At 34.9% G+C, this 14,170-nt stretch overlaps 1 protein-coding gene across 2 annotated transcripts; it reads left to right on the forward strand.

Moving 5' to 3' along the window:
• The first annotated feature begins 3,147 nt into the window (after positions 1-3,147).
• On the forward strand, positions 3,148-13,273 carry LOC137401496 (large ribosomal subunit protein uL6-like). 2 transcript variants are annotated; one of them, XM_068087875.1, is made up of 4 exons: positions 3,148-3,179; positions 3,551-3,809; positions 8,111-8,321; positions 13,068-13,273. In XM_068087875.1, the coding sequence occupies exons 2-4, from the start codon at positions 3,558-3,560 to the stop codon at positions 13,175-13,177; spliced, it is 573 nt and encodes a 190-aa protein (XP_067943976.1). In that variant the 5' UTR covers positions 3,148-3,179; positions 3,551-3,557; the 3' UTR covers positions 13,178-13,273. The 2 variants fall into 2 exon arrangements, with proteins under 2 accessions (XP_067943976.1, XP_067943977.1); XM_068087876.1 differs by having other exon boundaries at positions 3,155-3,175.
• The last annotated feature ends 897 nt before the right edge of the window (positions 13,274-14,170 follow it).

The raw sequence follows: 14,170 nt of genomic DNA on the forward strand, positions 1-14,170 counted from the left end.
GCCGACAACCACGGCATATACACTTGGGCTCCATAAATAAAAACCGTCTAATCAATTGGCATGGTGTAGTTTTAAATGTGTGGGCGTGTTTGGGTCTTAACTTAAGTTTGTTGAAAACTGCAAAGTTTACTATAAATTACCCACTGACTATTCTTTGTGGGAGAAAAATAACATTTTGCACAGTTTCTGGTGTTTTTGGAACCATTTTGGCAAAAAGTCATTTCCTCATAGAACAGTTCATTATTTTTTGGAATATTCTATTTAAGTTAATAAAATCTCTCAAAATTAATATGTGCTTTTATTGTGTTCATTAATTTATAAAGAGGTGGCGGTGAGAAAAATTTACTTATTTTGTAAATTCAGTTACAGAAAGAGACAATTATATTTTATTTTAGACTTTCTTCATGAAATACAATTTAATCTGAGAGCAGCCTAGTTAAATGGTTAGGGCGCTAGCTTATAATCAATAGGTCAGTGGTTCGAGTCACATAAGGACCACTGGTAGTGTTAGGAAAAGCATGCAGCCACTATTTCCAATTCTGGTCTGGTCACGGGCTCCTTTATTTGTTTTGCTAGTGTGAATGAGAAGGATGGCGAGCAATCCTGCAGGATAAAAAAACAAAACCAGATAAACGGTGGAGGAGCTCCTCGGTAAGCCAATTGTCAGCTAACTAGAGATGGTGTCTCAAGAAAAACACACAACAGAAGGCAATGGCAAACTACTGTTGAAACCTGACAAGAAACTTCATAGTTATAGGAAATTGGGAGAACCATGATTGCCCACATTCTCACGGGACATGGGAAAGGGAGAGAGACGGTAATGCATTTGGCTTGCACATAAAGCCATAGGCCATATTAATGGTATAAACCAATCAAAGTTAATTTCAGCTGACCATCAACTCGATTATTTGATAAACAATAATTATGTATTATTACCACATGTTCATATTCAAAGCATTTATAGAACCTTGTTATTGTTCCCAAACAAAAATTTTTTGTTTAACCGGTATTATTATATTATTATGTTTGTATTATAATCAATAAATATTTATAAAACTTGATGATGAATTTGTGTTATTATAAAAGCCATGTAAAACATTTTGACAACCAGCAAAGTTAATTGCCATGGTTTTAGCAAAATTGCCTAAATATTCTCAACTAAATATTCAACTCTAAACTAATTTGTGCAAAGTTGTATATAAATTATTGTATAGTAAAGCTGTGCAGTTAGCAGCATTTGAATGTACATTCCTCAGAGGACAGCTCATAGACAGAAAATACCTATTTAATCTTTAAACTAATTCAACTACCGTACGAAAACCTTGTACGCGTAGAGTTTGTAAAATTCTTCTGGTTCTATTTGGAGCTTGAGAAACTTTAAAATAGCTTGTCAGCTTGCATATTTGAGCTTTATAAAATGTAGTTTCAAAAAGCGCTAAAAGTACAAAATACAAAATCCTCAATAGCTGATGAATCTAAATTAATTATTAATTAATTAGTCTAAATTAATTATTCTTTTACCTATTACTTACATCCTTACTTACTATGGTACATACATCTTTACTTACTATGGTACATACATCTTTACTTACTATGGTACATACATCTCTACTTACTATGGTACATACATCTTTACTTACTATGGTACATACATCTTTACTTACTATGGTACATACATCTTTACTTACTATGGTACATACATCTTTACTTACTATGGTACATACATCTGTACTTACTATGGTACATACATCTTTACTTACTATGGTACATACATCTTTACTTACTATGGTACATACATATTTACTTACTATGGTACATACATCTTTACTTACTATGGTACATACATCTTTCCTTACTATGGTACATACATCTTTACTTACTATGGTACATACATCTTTACTTACTATGATACATACATCTTTACTTACTATGGTACATACATCTTTACTTACTATGGTACTTACATCCTTACTTACTAGGGTACATACATCTTTACTTACTATGGTACATACATCTTTACTTACTATGGTACATACATCTTTACTTACTATGGTACATACATCTTTACTTACTATGGTACATACATCTTTACTTACTATGGTACTTACATCTTTACTTACTATGGTACTTTCTTATTTATAAACATGAAGAATGTTTAACTACTAATCCATTGATTAACAACTAAAAACATTTTATATTTCATATTATAGTATATAAATATCTATAGATGTATACATAGTATATATTATGTGTATAGGTATATATATACATAATATATTATGTACAGTATATACATATACATGTATATACATATATATATATGGAGATTCCTAGCGGAGATTTGGGAGCTTGAGCACACGCCTCCGGATCTTATCCGTTCCCGTCAGCTGACTTCGGTTTATTGTTGCCGATGTTTGAGAAAGCCACATTAGATGTACAGGTGTAAGAGCACCCAAAGCTCTAATGACTACTGAAATTACGGTTGTTCTTATATGCCAGCATTTCTTCCTCTTGCTTTTTCTCGCACTCTCTCTCTTTCGCTCTTTCTGTCCACCACGACGATATCTGACTGGTTTACCATATATGGTTGTATCTCCAGATCTAGATGTTCTAGAATAGCTTGGCGTGGTTATTCTCATTGACCAGTTTTGCGGTTTATTGATGCCAAACTCATAGCGTAGGCTTCTGTACACTACAACCACGACATGATTTATTGATTATGCCGCTCAGTGTATGCATTGCCTGCTAGCTGCTTGCATCAACTGGATGGTCTCTATATGTATATATATATATATATATATATATATATATATATAGTTGAAACTATCTTAACCATTTTAATAGTAAATACTGTACGTACATTTAACTGAAAGTAACTCTTACAATAGGGCTATAGTGTCAACCATAGATATAGTAAACCCATATAGGGTTTACTATATCTATGATGTCAACAACCTCTTGGAGTTGTGAGTACCTGATAATTTATAACAGACTGGCCTTTGGTGTACCACGTGTACGTGTTTGTATCTCAACAAGGTTTTTATGCCTCTTCTATTTACGTTATCCTCGTATATAAATTCGTTTTTGCCAATGTGCGTACCGACAAACGAATCCTACGCGCTATGATTTAAGTCGTCTACAATCCGAAATCCTTCTTTTCCGGTTCCGCTGAAAGGCAAGTGAGAATATTTGATATTATAATGGATATATTTAATCAGACAAATCTGCATTCAGGTTGTGGGATCGGCATACAATTATGCGACTGCTGATCTTTAAGCAAGCTCAAGATGCTGTTCTTTTATAATTTATATTATCACTGGCGAGATCTCTTACAAAAATTGAGCCTCAATGTGCTTCTATTTGTCCAAGCTACTCTTATGCATCTCTTAATTTCAGCATAGCCGATCGAATATCAAATGACTTAAATACACCTAATTTTGTTTATAAATTAAATCAACAGATTAAGTTGTAAATGAGAACAATCACTTGGATTTTTATGGCATATTTTCTATTGCGTCGTCGATAATTAACCTAGTCATTTCCTTCGTAGACGCGACATGAAGACGATACACTGTCAGCAGACGGTCGATGTCCCAGCCAACTGTTCTGTCAGAGTGAAGTCTAGGGTCGTCACAGTTAAGGGACCTCGAGGTGTTCTCACACGAAATTTCAAGCATCTACAGATTGATATTGAATTAATCAGCAAGAATCAGATTAAAGTTGAGAAATGGTTCAGTAACAGAAAGGAGCTGGCTGCTGTGAATACTGTGTGTTCTCACATACAAAACATGTTTACTGGTGTAATAAAGGTAAGTTATCGATTAAGTTGACCAAGTTTGTCATCTTTAATGGTTTAAGAATGATGTGATTTTTATCTAAATTATTGTGGGTTGTAGAGTTACTGTTTTGACCGTCATATGTCGATATTTTAGAAAGTCACCTTATGAGAACTATATGTATACTAAATACATATAGTTCTTTTTAGGCAACTTTCTAAAATTATATCTTAAACTTAGAATATTTTCCGAGTATTCGGTAAAGGTATTTTTATAACACTTAAAGAAAATTTTCTTAAAATAAACTATAAAATGCAGTAAACACAGGTTACCAAAGTTACAATTAGCTAGGTGTAATCCCAAGGCTGATACTCTGAAAGAAACACCCACCTGCTAGGCCCAGACTTGGATATTGTACCCCCAATCACCTGGTTGGCCAATTTGAAATACACCCCCTAAACACTGGGAGTTCCCTAGAGGGCACCCAGGTTTCACGCCCCACTAAACATCCAATATGATTCATGCATTAATAAAGCAGAAAAAAGCTACAAACAAAATTCCAAATTTTATTTAAATACGTTTTTATTTCGGATTTTTCGTTTGTTCAGTATTGCAAAAACGATCGTTTTTTCTTCTGCGAACGGATTATTTTTTTGTTGCTAACAGAGGCCAATATATTTTAATTTACTATTGGTAAAAAAATTAAACAAAAAAGGCAATTAGCTAACCATAAATCTATTTATAAAAACCGTTCGTGTGGCGGCATAATAGTCGCTCTGCCCACTAACGTCAGTAATCGCAAAATGTCGCTATGCCGGCAAAAGGGTTAATAAAACTTATTCCAAGCATCAACCATCGGAATATCATTTTCATTTACAAAGGAAAACAGAATGAATAACAATGAAATAAGTTTATCATCCATTCTGAGTATTTTGCTAAAGGGTTGCTAAGATGATGCAGTGTCGACTGTCTCTTTTACCTTCCTTTCCCGTCAGCAAGCAAGCAACAGCAATCTGCATTATAATTAAGACTGGATTTTCGGTGCAATTTCTTGGTATTACTTTGACTGAATAAAACCTTAATGATCATGGGCCCTTTTACTGGCTTGGCTGTGGAAACCCCCCCCCCCCCCCCTAAAGTAGCAAATTCACTGACAGTGCCCCATGGTCTGAAAACCCCCCCTAAAACGTGATTTTGGGCCGAACCTAATGGGCCTTTTAGGAGGGAGTATCAGCCCTGGGGGTTTAATCCTCTTGCTGCTGATGATCAGATGATCATCAGCAGCATCTGATGATCAGATCATCTGCTCTCGAACCAAAGCTGCATCTTGGATGATCAGATGCAGCTTTGGTTAATCTGCCAATGGTTCGTGCAGTATAAGAAATGTCAGCCTGATTTATTAACCCTTTCACTGCCGTCCTTGTACAAATTTAGCTATCGGCCAACTACCAGCCATTTTACCAAAAATTACCAATATTGGTTCATGATATGTATACAATATTTTTTTGATTTCAAACTCTATCTAGAACTTTTTTTTTCATATTTTGTTTTGCCAACATATCACCAACGCTGTTATGCAAAAGATTCAATGTATCTATACTTTGTGCAATCATGAAGCTATGTGAAGCTATGATCGCAATGAAATTAAATGTTTCTTACTCTTACAAAGCTATTACTTTCACCACTATCAGAGTCAGTGCTGCTACTTTAATTATCTCTATAATCACGAAAATCTAAATCTGAATTGGCTATAATGTCATTAACATAAGTAGTTATCTGTTTTTAGACTGGCGCGCGGTACTTACACAAAAAGCGTTCGTTTTTAGGTTGGAAATTCCTAATCAAAAATTTTAAATTGCTCCGTTACTTTAGGCTATTTTTATAGAAAAATCTTTTCGGACAACACTGTCAATATCATAACAGTCTTAAAGACAGTGGGTTATAATGTCAACGAATAATAAAATTAAGTTACTACGCAATTGCTGGGAAAGTCGCAAAAATGCGTCTACGGCACTCGACCCTAGATAATGCATAAATGTGTCTTTGGCAGCTAATGGATTAAGTAGCAAACAAATTACTGCTTCAAATTACTTACAATTTACTTTTTAGTTTCTTAACATATTGAAAGGTCTTATAGTAAAATTCTAATTTGTTATCATAGAGGTGGAGCGCGCTAATTGCATGGCCGCATGGTTGACATATGGATTCACCTTCATCAGTATTTTATAACAACCGCTTACCTTGAAGAAATAAATTTTACACTAATCCAGTTTTTTAACTAAAAAATAATTTAACTGAAACCGGCCATCGACAGTAATCAAAGCTTCTTTTTTGCAAATTACTAAAAATTTGGCAAGTCTTCAGTCGAATTACCCTATTTAATTTATGTAGAATGAAAACATGCTATTCAAACTTTGTGAAACATCTTAGATCCGGTTTTGTTTGTTTCAAGAAAATTACTCGAGTTTAATGCCAGTCTAGCCTAATAAAGTAATTATCAAAGAGGTTTATTCATTTCTATTTCAACTAAATATTACTAGAATAGTATACTAACAGAGGTAATTATCTCATGAAATGTTCTCGTGAAATGTTGGTGAGCAATAACAAAGGTGTGCACTGACGTTTAGTGCATCATGGTTAATAGCAAATGTTGGAAAGTTAGCGTAATTTTTTTTACGCATCGTCTCTGAATCGTGTCAACAGTAGAAGTAATTGATAATTTAGAAGTGCTGGTTTAGCGATTTCAGCAGAAAGTTGAAGATTGACTGCCGCTTCCTTTCATGTGATTCAGAGTTTTATCTTAAGTTTGCTGCTGTCCGGTAGTTGCCCGTTTATTTGTTTATAATTGCATCATAACTGTGCTACATATTGGTGTTAACCCAATATTTTCCATTTTTCATTAAATAGGAATGTTGTTACAACAGCTTCTTTTGTACTATAAGCTTGTGTTGGCTGTGTGAAAAGTCTGTCAGCAAAGTAATTTTACATTAAAGTAAACGAAAACACACGCAAACCAATCTAAAGATATAAATATTTCGGTCAGTTTTGTAAAGGGTTTGCTGCCCTAACTGGTCGTCAAACCATAATTGTATGCGTAAACCCTACCCTAGGACACTTATGTATTCGCGTCATCTAACTTTCGCCTTTTCGCAGAGTCATCCTCTCGCGAAAATTTCATGAGCGAAATTAAACTATCATAACGAGCGAAAACGCGAAATTAAATAGCTTTGTTCATTGATATCCACAATAAAATCGTCATATTAGAAATGCAGGTAACCTTTGTGTGTGGTTGGACTCAGTGGGCAATTTCTGCTAAACTCATTATAGCTAATACGCCGACTGAGCAGCGTGGCAAAGCAAATTGAGATGACAAGTTTTTTGGAAAAGCCAAGACAAATGAGAAAGATGATGATATTAGTTTAGTCACTGAATTTGTAACTGATGAGGATGAAAGTCTGGTAGGGAAAGTCATAAAATTGAATAATAATTATTGTAGCGATGAATTTTATTACCAACCAAAAACAATAACAACATTGAGCCATGACCACCGCGTGCTATAAATACTTGAGATCTAATATTGGTACCACATCAGTCACGGCGGCAAGGACCTAGACGTCATTGATAGTCCAAGAAATAAATAGCAGCAAGCGATCAAGTTGCATTGTCGATCTCGCCCACACATTTCTACCCACGGTTCACAAATACAAACTAGTCCCAAATTGAAAAAAAAATTTTACTAGTGAACTGGACCTGAGGAATCTAATTATGTTTGTTCCACTGCATTTATTTTCACATCACTATATTTTTGCACTCATCAGATCCGCGAAATTAAGTTGCAGCGAAATTTTACTCTGTATGCTACTCACGAAACTAAATACTAGCGAAATATAAGTGTCCTAGGGTGGGTACCTTTCTTTACCTGCTGTAATCGCCAATCGCTATCTCCTCTGTTATGACACTTGTGGGTAACCAATAGCTAATTTAGTTTTGGTGATGACACGTTTCTCGTAGTATTAAGATGTTTCATACGTATTTACCAAACATTAATTTATTTTTACTGTTCTCTGTATTGACTGCGATTGACTGTCTTATATCCTATCAATCATTGAATCTTCAACACTGTTTACTACATGTCAAATCCATGTAATGTTTTGCATAGCATAAAGTATTTCTTGATTGTAGTTTTATTCTTCATTTTAACCAATTTCATTCATAGTATGCTTTCTTTGCAAGAAACCTCAGAGTTCATGCTTGACAATTTTTGGCTGTCATATAGTGACTTGGCTTAACTAAGCTGGATGTGCTAGGGTTCCATTATTGCACTACCTCTTTAGGGATATCGATACAAAATGAAAAGTGTGTACGCCCACTTCCCTATCAACATTGCCATCAGTGAGCAAGGCAAGAAGGTTGAGATCCGTAACTTTTTGGGTGAGAAGTACACTAGGGTTGTGATGATGCCTGATGGTGTGACAGCAGCCAGCAGCGGCCTCAAGGATGAATACCAGATTGATGGCAATGACATCGAAGCTGTGTCACAAGCAGGTTAGCTCGTTCTGTCCACATTTTGGAGTAATAATCCTGTCAATATTCATCAGACATTTGTTCATGCAATAGGTTGTCACACTGTAAACATTTACTATAGATTTTTGTACTTCTGATATTTATTATTTTGATGGGCTTTTTGTTGTTGGCGTTGTGAATGAGCCAAAAACACTTGCGACAAGGCTGTAGGTTTGTTTCAAATTAACACAAGTAAATTTTAGAGATATGTATTGGCTGTAACGGGTTAGAAGTGTTTCAATGGTCTTAAACGGATAGCGACACTGACCCAATGTACACATCCTACAGCAATCATTAAAAACCAATTGAGAGTTGGTATCATTGTGGCTATGTAATTCCATTACTGGTTACGATGGAATTATAGACGGAAACTTTATGCCAATTGGAAATCCATTATTGCTCTTATATAATAGAGCTTATAATCAATGCTTTTGTAAAAGGTTATTTAGAATAAATATAATATTGAAGGTGCGCATTGCTAAGGAATCCGTGTCGCTATTTTTAAGTATTACAATTGCTGTTGTACTATTTTTTGGAGAGTCAAGTCTAAAATTATTGAATTTTTAGTTCTGAGCTCATCAAATATCTCTCATTTGCGACTCATTTCAGGTACAAAAATCGCTCCAACTTTTTGCTATACAGTAGACGCTCCTATAACGCACACCTCCTATAACGGAAATTCCAGATAACTTAAAAGAGTAATGTGAAGTTTTTCCTTCCTACTATGTAAAAAATTTCATATAATGTAAAGTGTCAAGTTGGGTGTGTTTCAAAATCGATTTGAATGTTAGTTTATTTCGTCGTATTTGCGGAAGAAGAAACGTGGTGTATTTAGCGTTATATCTATTATATAATTTTTGCAACATTCTAGTTCGTCGTAATATATCGTTAAATGTGTCGACTAAAAGGCGAATAGGATAGCTGCGCAATTGTTCATGAATACAAAGCCAATCGGTTGGTACAGGATTTACAGCATCACTCTATCAATCGAAATGTCACGAGTTGGATTGTCATCGAAAATTGGCTTTATACTAACCTTGACCACCGGATAGTGATTGACGACGAACAGGTAGAACTGCTTTTTTGTAGTTGAAGATTTTGTTGTCTTGCCTTATTGTAGACGTACAAAATATTTGTTATTAGCTTGACTTTGCAGAGATAACTTTGCTGTTTAGAAAAATGAGCAAATCGTTGTAAATGAACATTGAAAATGTGCAGCTCCTATCAACTTGTAAATTTACTGCAATCATGGTCTATAAAACCAGTGAGTGATCATAAAAAGGAGAAAAGTCGTCGATGCAAACCAACAATTCTGTAGTTACAGTACAGCTCGCAATTTGAAAGAGTTAAGTTTTTGCATAGCCAAAGGGAAAGTTCTTGAAACGGATTAGGCAATTTACATGTATTTTACTTTTACAACGTGAATTATCTATAACATAAACATTCCTGGAACTGATTATTTAATTTATAGGATCGTCTACTGTACAGTCAAGTCTCTATTCACTATGGCCTTGACATGAATTATTTAACATGGACCTTACAATTCGAGCAAGTTTTCGCCCATATACCTGAAGTAATTTCGTGAAACATTTCCACTTTTGTAAATGAAAGTGGAGAGGCTAATAAAAATTGTAAAAAAAGAATACAATGGATGAGCTAAAGGTTTTATATAAGTGAGATCATCGCTATCACCACTTCTTATCATCAAATTTATGTATTGTCGGGTCTTCGCATTTGTAGGACTCGAAAGTTAGATAGCAGTAAAATTTGTTTTTAACATAGAGTTTAATTGACAGCGTTTTAAAATTGTATGTATTTATAACAATAGAATCGTGATATTTCATTTTTTGGGATGATTTTGATGTATGTAAAACCGAAAAGGCAACAAACACAGCCGTGAAGCAAGCGGCAAGCTGTGCCATAAAGAGCTCATTTGCTGGGTGAAACAATGTCAATGATAAGCCAATGCGTGATCACGAGACAAAAATATTTCTCTTGCCCGCTATTTTGACGCATTTTCCCATCCAGTCAACACGCTACATTACCGTTATGACTGCCCAACATGGCAGATGGTTATAATGTCGGGTCAAAACATATTCTGCAAATGCTGCACCGTGTTTATATTTTAGAGCAGTGGTTATAGAATTACACCAATCGGCTTGTGTGTCTCATCTTGTGTGGTGCACTAGCAAAAGCATCTTTGAATTGAAAATTTTAAAATAGTCTGCAAGAATTAGTTATTCTTGCACACTGTTTAGCTAAAAAAAGAATGCTTTGCTTTCATGAATAAGAAATTTTTAAATGGAAATTTTTCGATCTAGCTTTTAAGTGATTCAAATATAAATAATCAGTGTCGCTGCTGTTTTCGGTTGATATTTTGATGAGACTGAAATCTTTCCGTCTATTTTCCTGACCTGAAAATGTTGATAAAACCTGATATTTGGTCGAGTACGCACAAAAATATTCTGCAAAAATATACTGCATTGCAAATCTGCACCCCGATCTGCAATGTTATCCGCTACTGTTAATGTAATAATATTTTGTGCTATCAGTTAGCCTTCAACTTTATAAATTTAGTTTAACAATTATATAGTAACCCATAGATTTTGTCAAAGGTGTCTGAGCTAAACACAGATTCTGGTATATTCTCATCAGTACCATAAAATGTCATACAAGAATAATTCGTTAGGGTGGTGCTTAAAGTGTGTCAGTCATCTGGTCCATACACAAATAGGCACGCGGCTAGTGGACTGTTATTTGAGAAAATAATGGTGCATGATGTTGCTTTTTAGTTCATAAGGCAGTTTTGTTGACGACTTACCATTTTAGTTCATAATCAACACTACATGTATATTTTAGGAATCCAAAGACATAATAAAATAAATACGCAATACGATTACAAATTTTACAATAGTAAATGAGTAGAGGATAACACCACATCACTCACATGACCTGGCTAAAATTGTGTGGGGTTTGGCATCTTAGTTCTCAGTTTACGATAACCTTGTTGTACAATTTTTTCGTCCTGCTGCGTACAACACACTGATTTTTCGCCCTCCATATAAAATCAACAAAAAATTCTCTTAAATTCAAAATTGGCAGTCAGCGATTACGTCTGATTACAGTGCTGATTACGTCGAAATAACAAATATGCCGATGTGATATTTGTTGAAATTTCTCTAACAATGAATAAAAGAGATACAATGCTCACTCCTGTCGGTGTTGTTAGTTGATGTGAAAACCAAACCGGAAACAGATAGGTGATGAAATTTTAGTGATGAAAAAGTTGCAGTTCAGTAAAATAGTTAAAAGTACGTAGTTATTCTTCATTAGTATATATATATATATATGGGTACTCTATAAATGTTGGAATAATCTGTTCTGGGAACGTTTACGCTACAGGTATTTTACTCTATATGAATGTAAAATACATGCAATATGTTTAATCTGTTTTAAGATATTCCCAAACTCACCCCTTTGCTCTTTGAAAAAGAAAAAAACTAGACTTCATTTTTTAATACGACTACAGCAACTGCAGTATTATTGGTTTGTATCGGCAACTTTTCTCCTTTTTCTTTTCACTTTCATTCAGTTTATCATTCGTTTATTATTACCGTGATTTCACAATAAGGGGAATGTCACACTTTCAATTTTAATTTACATCGATTTTTTCCATTCTTGTTCTAGATGGCAATGTCTATTCTTCAACGGAAAACTAATAAAAAACATTTTGTGTTGAAAAGAAAGTGAAAAATATAGCTGTGTTATAATGAAAGCTCTGTCTGTCTGTCTATCCGTTGCCAGGTTAGAGGTTAGGATAAAAACAATTTTATCAAAGCAAAAACTACATAAATTCTTTAGGTTATTTGGAATTTACGTTATAGGGCTGTCTACTGTATTCCATTTATTGCAAAAATGCCTCCATTTCTTGTAGTTAATTCAGTTTGTAAATTATTGAATACTTGAGTGACATTTGCGTTATAAACCAGCATTTGTTTATCACAGTGGTTCCCAACTACCTTGGAGCCATGGACCCCCTGAGCTCCTTATCTAAAACTCACGGACCCCTTTATAAACATCATAATATATGGTGTTGATAACAATGCATTGTAAATTGAAATGTTCTATTTTCCATGGATCTTAGTATATCGCTGAAATTGAAGAGGGTGGTGAACAGTGTTTGCCGGTTAGAGGTTTTGTTGTTTTGTACTACTAACCGATAATCAGGTACTATCCATCGATTGATGCACATAGGTGGTAAAAGTCTGGACCCAAAAACCTAACAAGACAACGGGACCACCCCGCGGGAATTTCATTAGCCCCGAAACCCAGGCTAGCGCAATCCCAACAGAACTCGATCATTAAACCCCACCCATATGATAGCCTTCGCCTATCTTTTTAAGGTTTTATGTCATTGATCCAATCACTGCAAGACAGAAATAGCTGTAAATAACTAGCTAGAAAAACCAATACTGGCATCAGCCTGTGGACCCTCTCAAAACCTCCTGTGGACCCCTAGGGGTCCATGGACCACCAGTTGGGAACCACTGGTTTATCACAATTGATACATAAACCATAACTCCGATTTAGTGTTGGTTTTCCTAATGTTAAGTCATGCAGCGAATAAAATATTAGCTATATGGAGCAGCTCAAGAATTAATTCAGCTGTAATGTAGCTCACGAGCCAAAAATACCAAGTGAGTGATACAAATTTTCATCTTTTTATAGCTGCAAGAATCCAACAAAGTACATCAGTGAAGAAGAAGGATATCCGAAAGTTTCTGGATGGTGTATACGTCTCTGAGAAACTGAACATTGAGGTTGCTACCGAGGACTGAGTCTGAATCGCTTACAGTGCTGCTTGTGTTGTCCTCTGTTACCATCTAATTTTTTATTTGGCTCTCTGTGAGATCAATAAATGATAAAAACCTGCATTTGCCTTTTTCTTCTGTTTGGTAAGTCATCCCATTGCCATGGTTTGTAGTTCGCTGTGCCCACTTGGTTGATTTATATATATTCAAAATCGTTACCTGGTTTTATGACTTGAAATTTTTAACCTAATCACACAAATGGTATCAAACTAACTTTGCTTGAGCCATTGCCAAAACTGGTATTTAGATTCCCTATCGTAAGAAGTAATTTATAAAGAGCAGATCTAACCAGCTGCCTCTACCCAGTAAAATGAATATAGTTCACCTTAGGGTTCTCATCCATTTCAGAGGGCTGTATTGCAAAGCAATTCGTTCAAAATCTGAAAGTTTTCTTATTACGAATGATGTAATAAGAAAATCTCTGCATGCAACTATTTGCATGCAGAGGTGACTAAGGACTTATTTTTGTTTTACATGGTGGCATACTATACAAGTAATTTTAAGGGAGTGGGTAATATACATATATACTACCCAAGTTGCTTTCATATATTCTATAGAGTATGCTGAGCTGGTAAAATATTGGTGTCTTTAGCAGCTCTTGTTTCAACTTATTGAACTAGCATAAAATAAAACAGTCTAAACAGCTTGTTTATTTATTACGCTTCAAGATGTCTTATCTGAATATCTCAAACACTTCAAATAATAATATTTTCCTGTAGAGTTATGACTTACTAAGCTAGAAACCAGTTTTGTGGACTGAAGATAAAACTTGCAATAGGGATATGTGTTATCTGACCTTCCTCTGCTGTGGAGCTGTATAATGAGTGGCATTGTGTTCACGGTGTGTCAATAGAATGCTGACAGCCAAAAGGTTATCATTACATGTTCAAGCCAATAATTTACAATTGTGCAGAAGCCAACCTTTTTGTGAATACTAGTTGTACATCCATGTTGCGCTAA

The sequence above is a fragment of the Watersipora subatra genome, chromosome 8 (assembly GCF_963576615.1).
Source record: "Watersipora subatra chromosome 8, tzWatSuba1.1, whole genome shotgun sequence".
NCBI classification, from domain to species: domain Eukaryota; kingdom Metazoa; phylum Bryozoa; class Gymnolaemata; order Cheilostomatida; family Watersiporidae; genus Watersipora; species Watersipora subatra.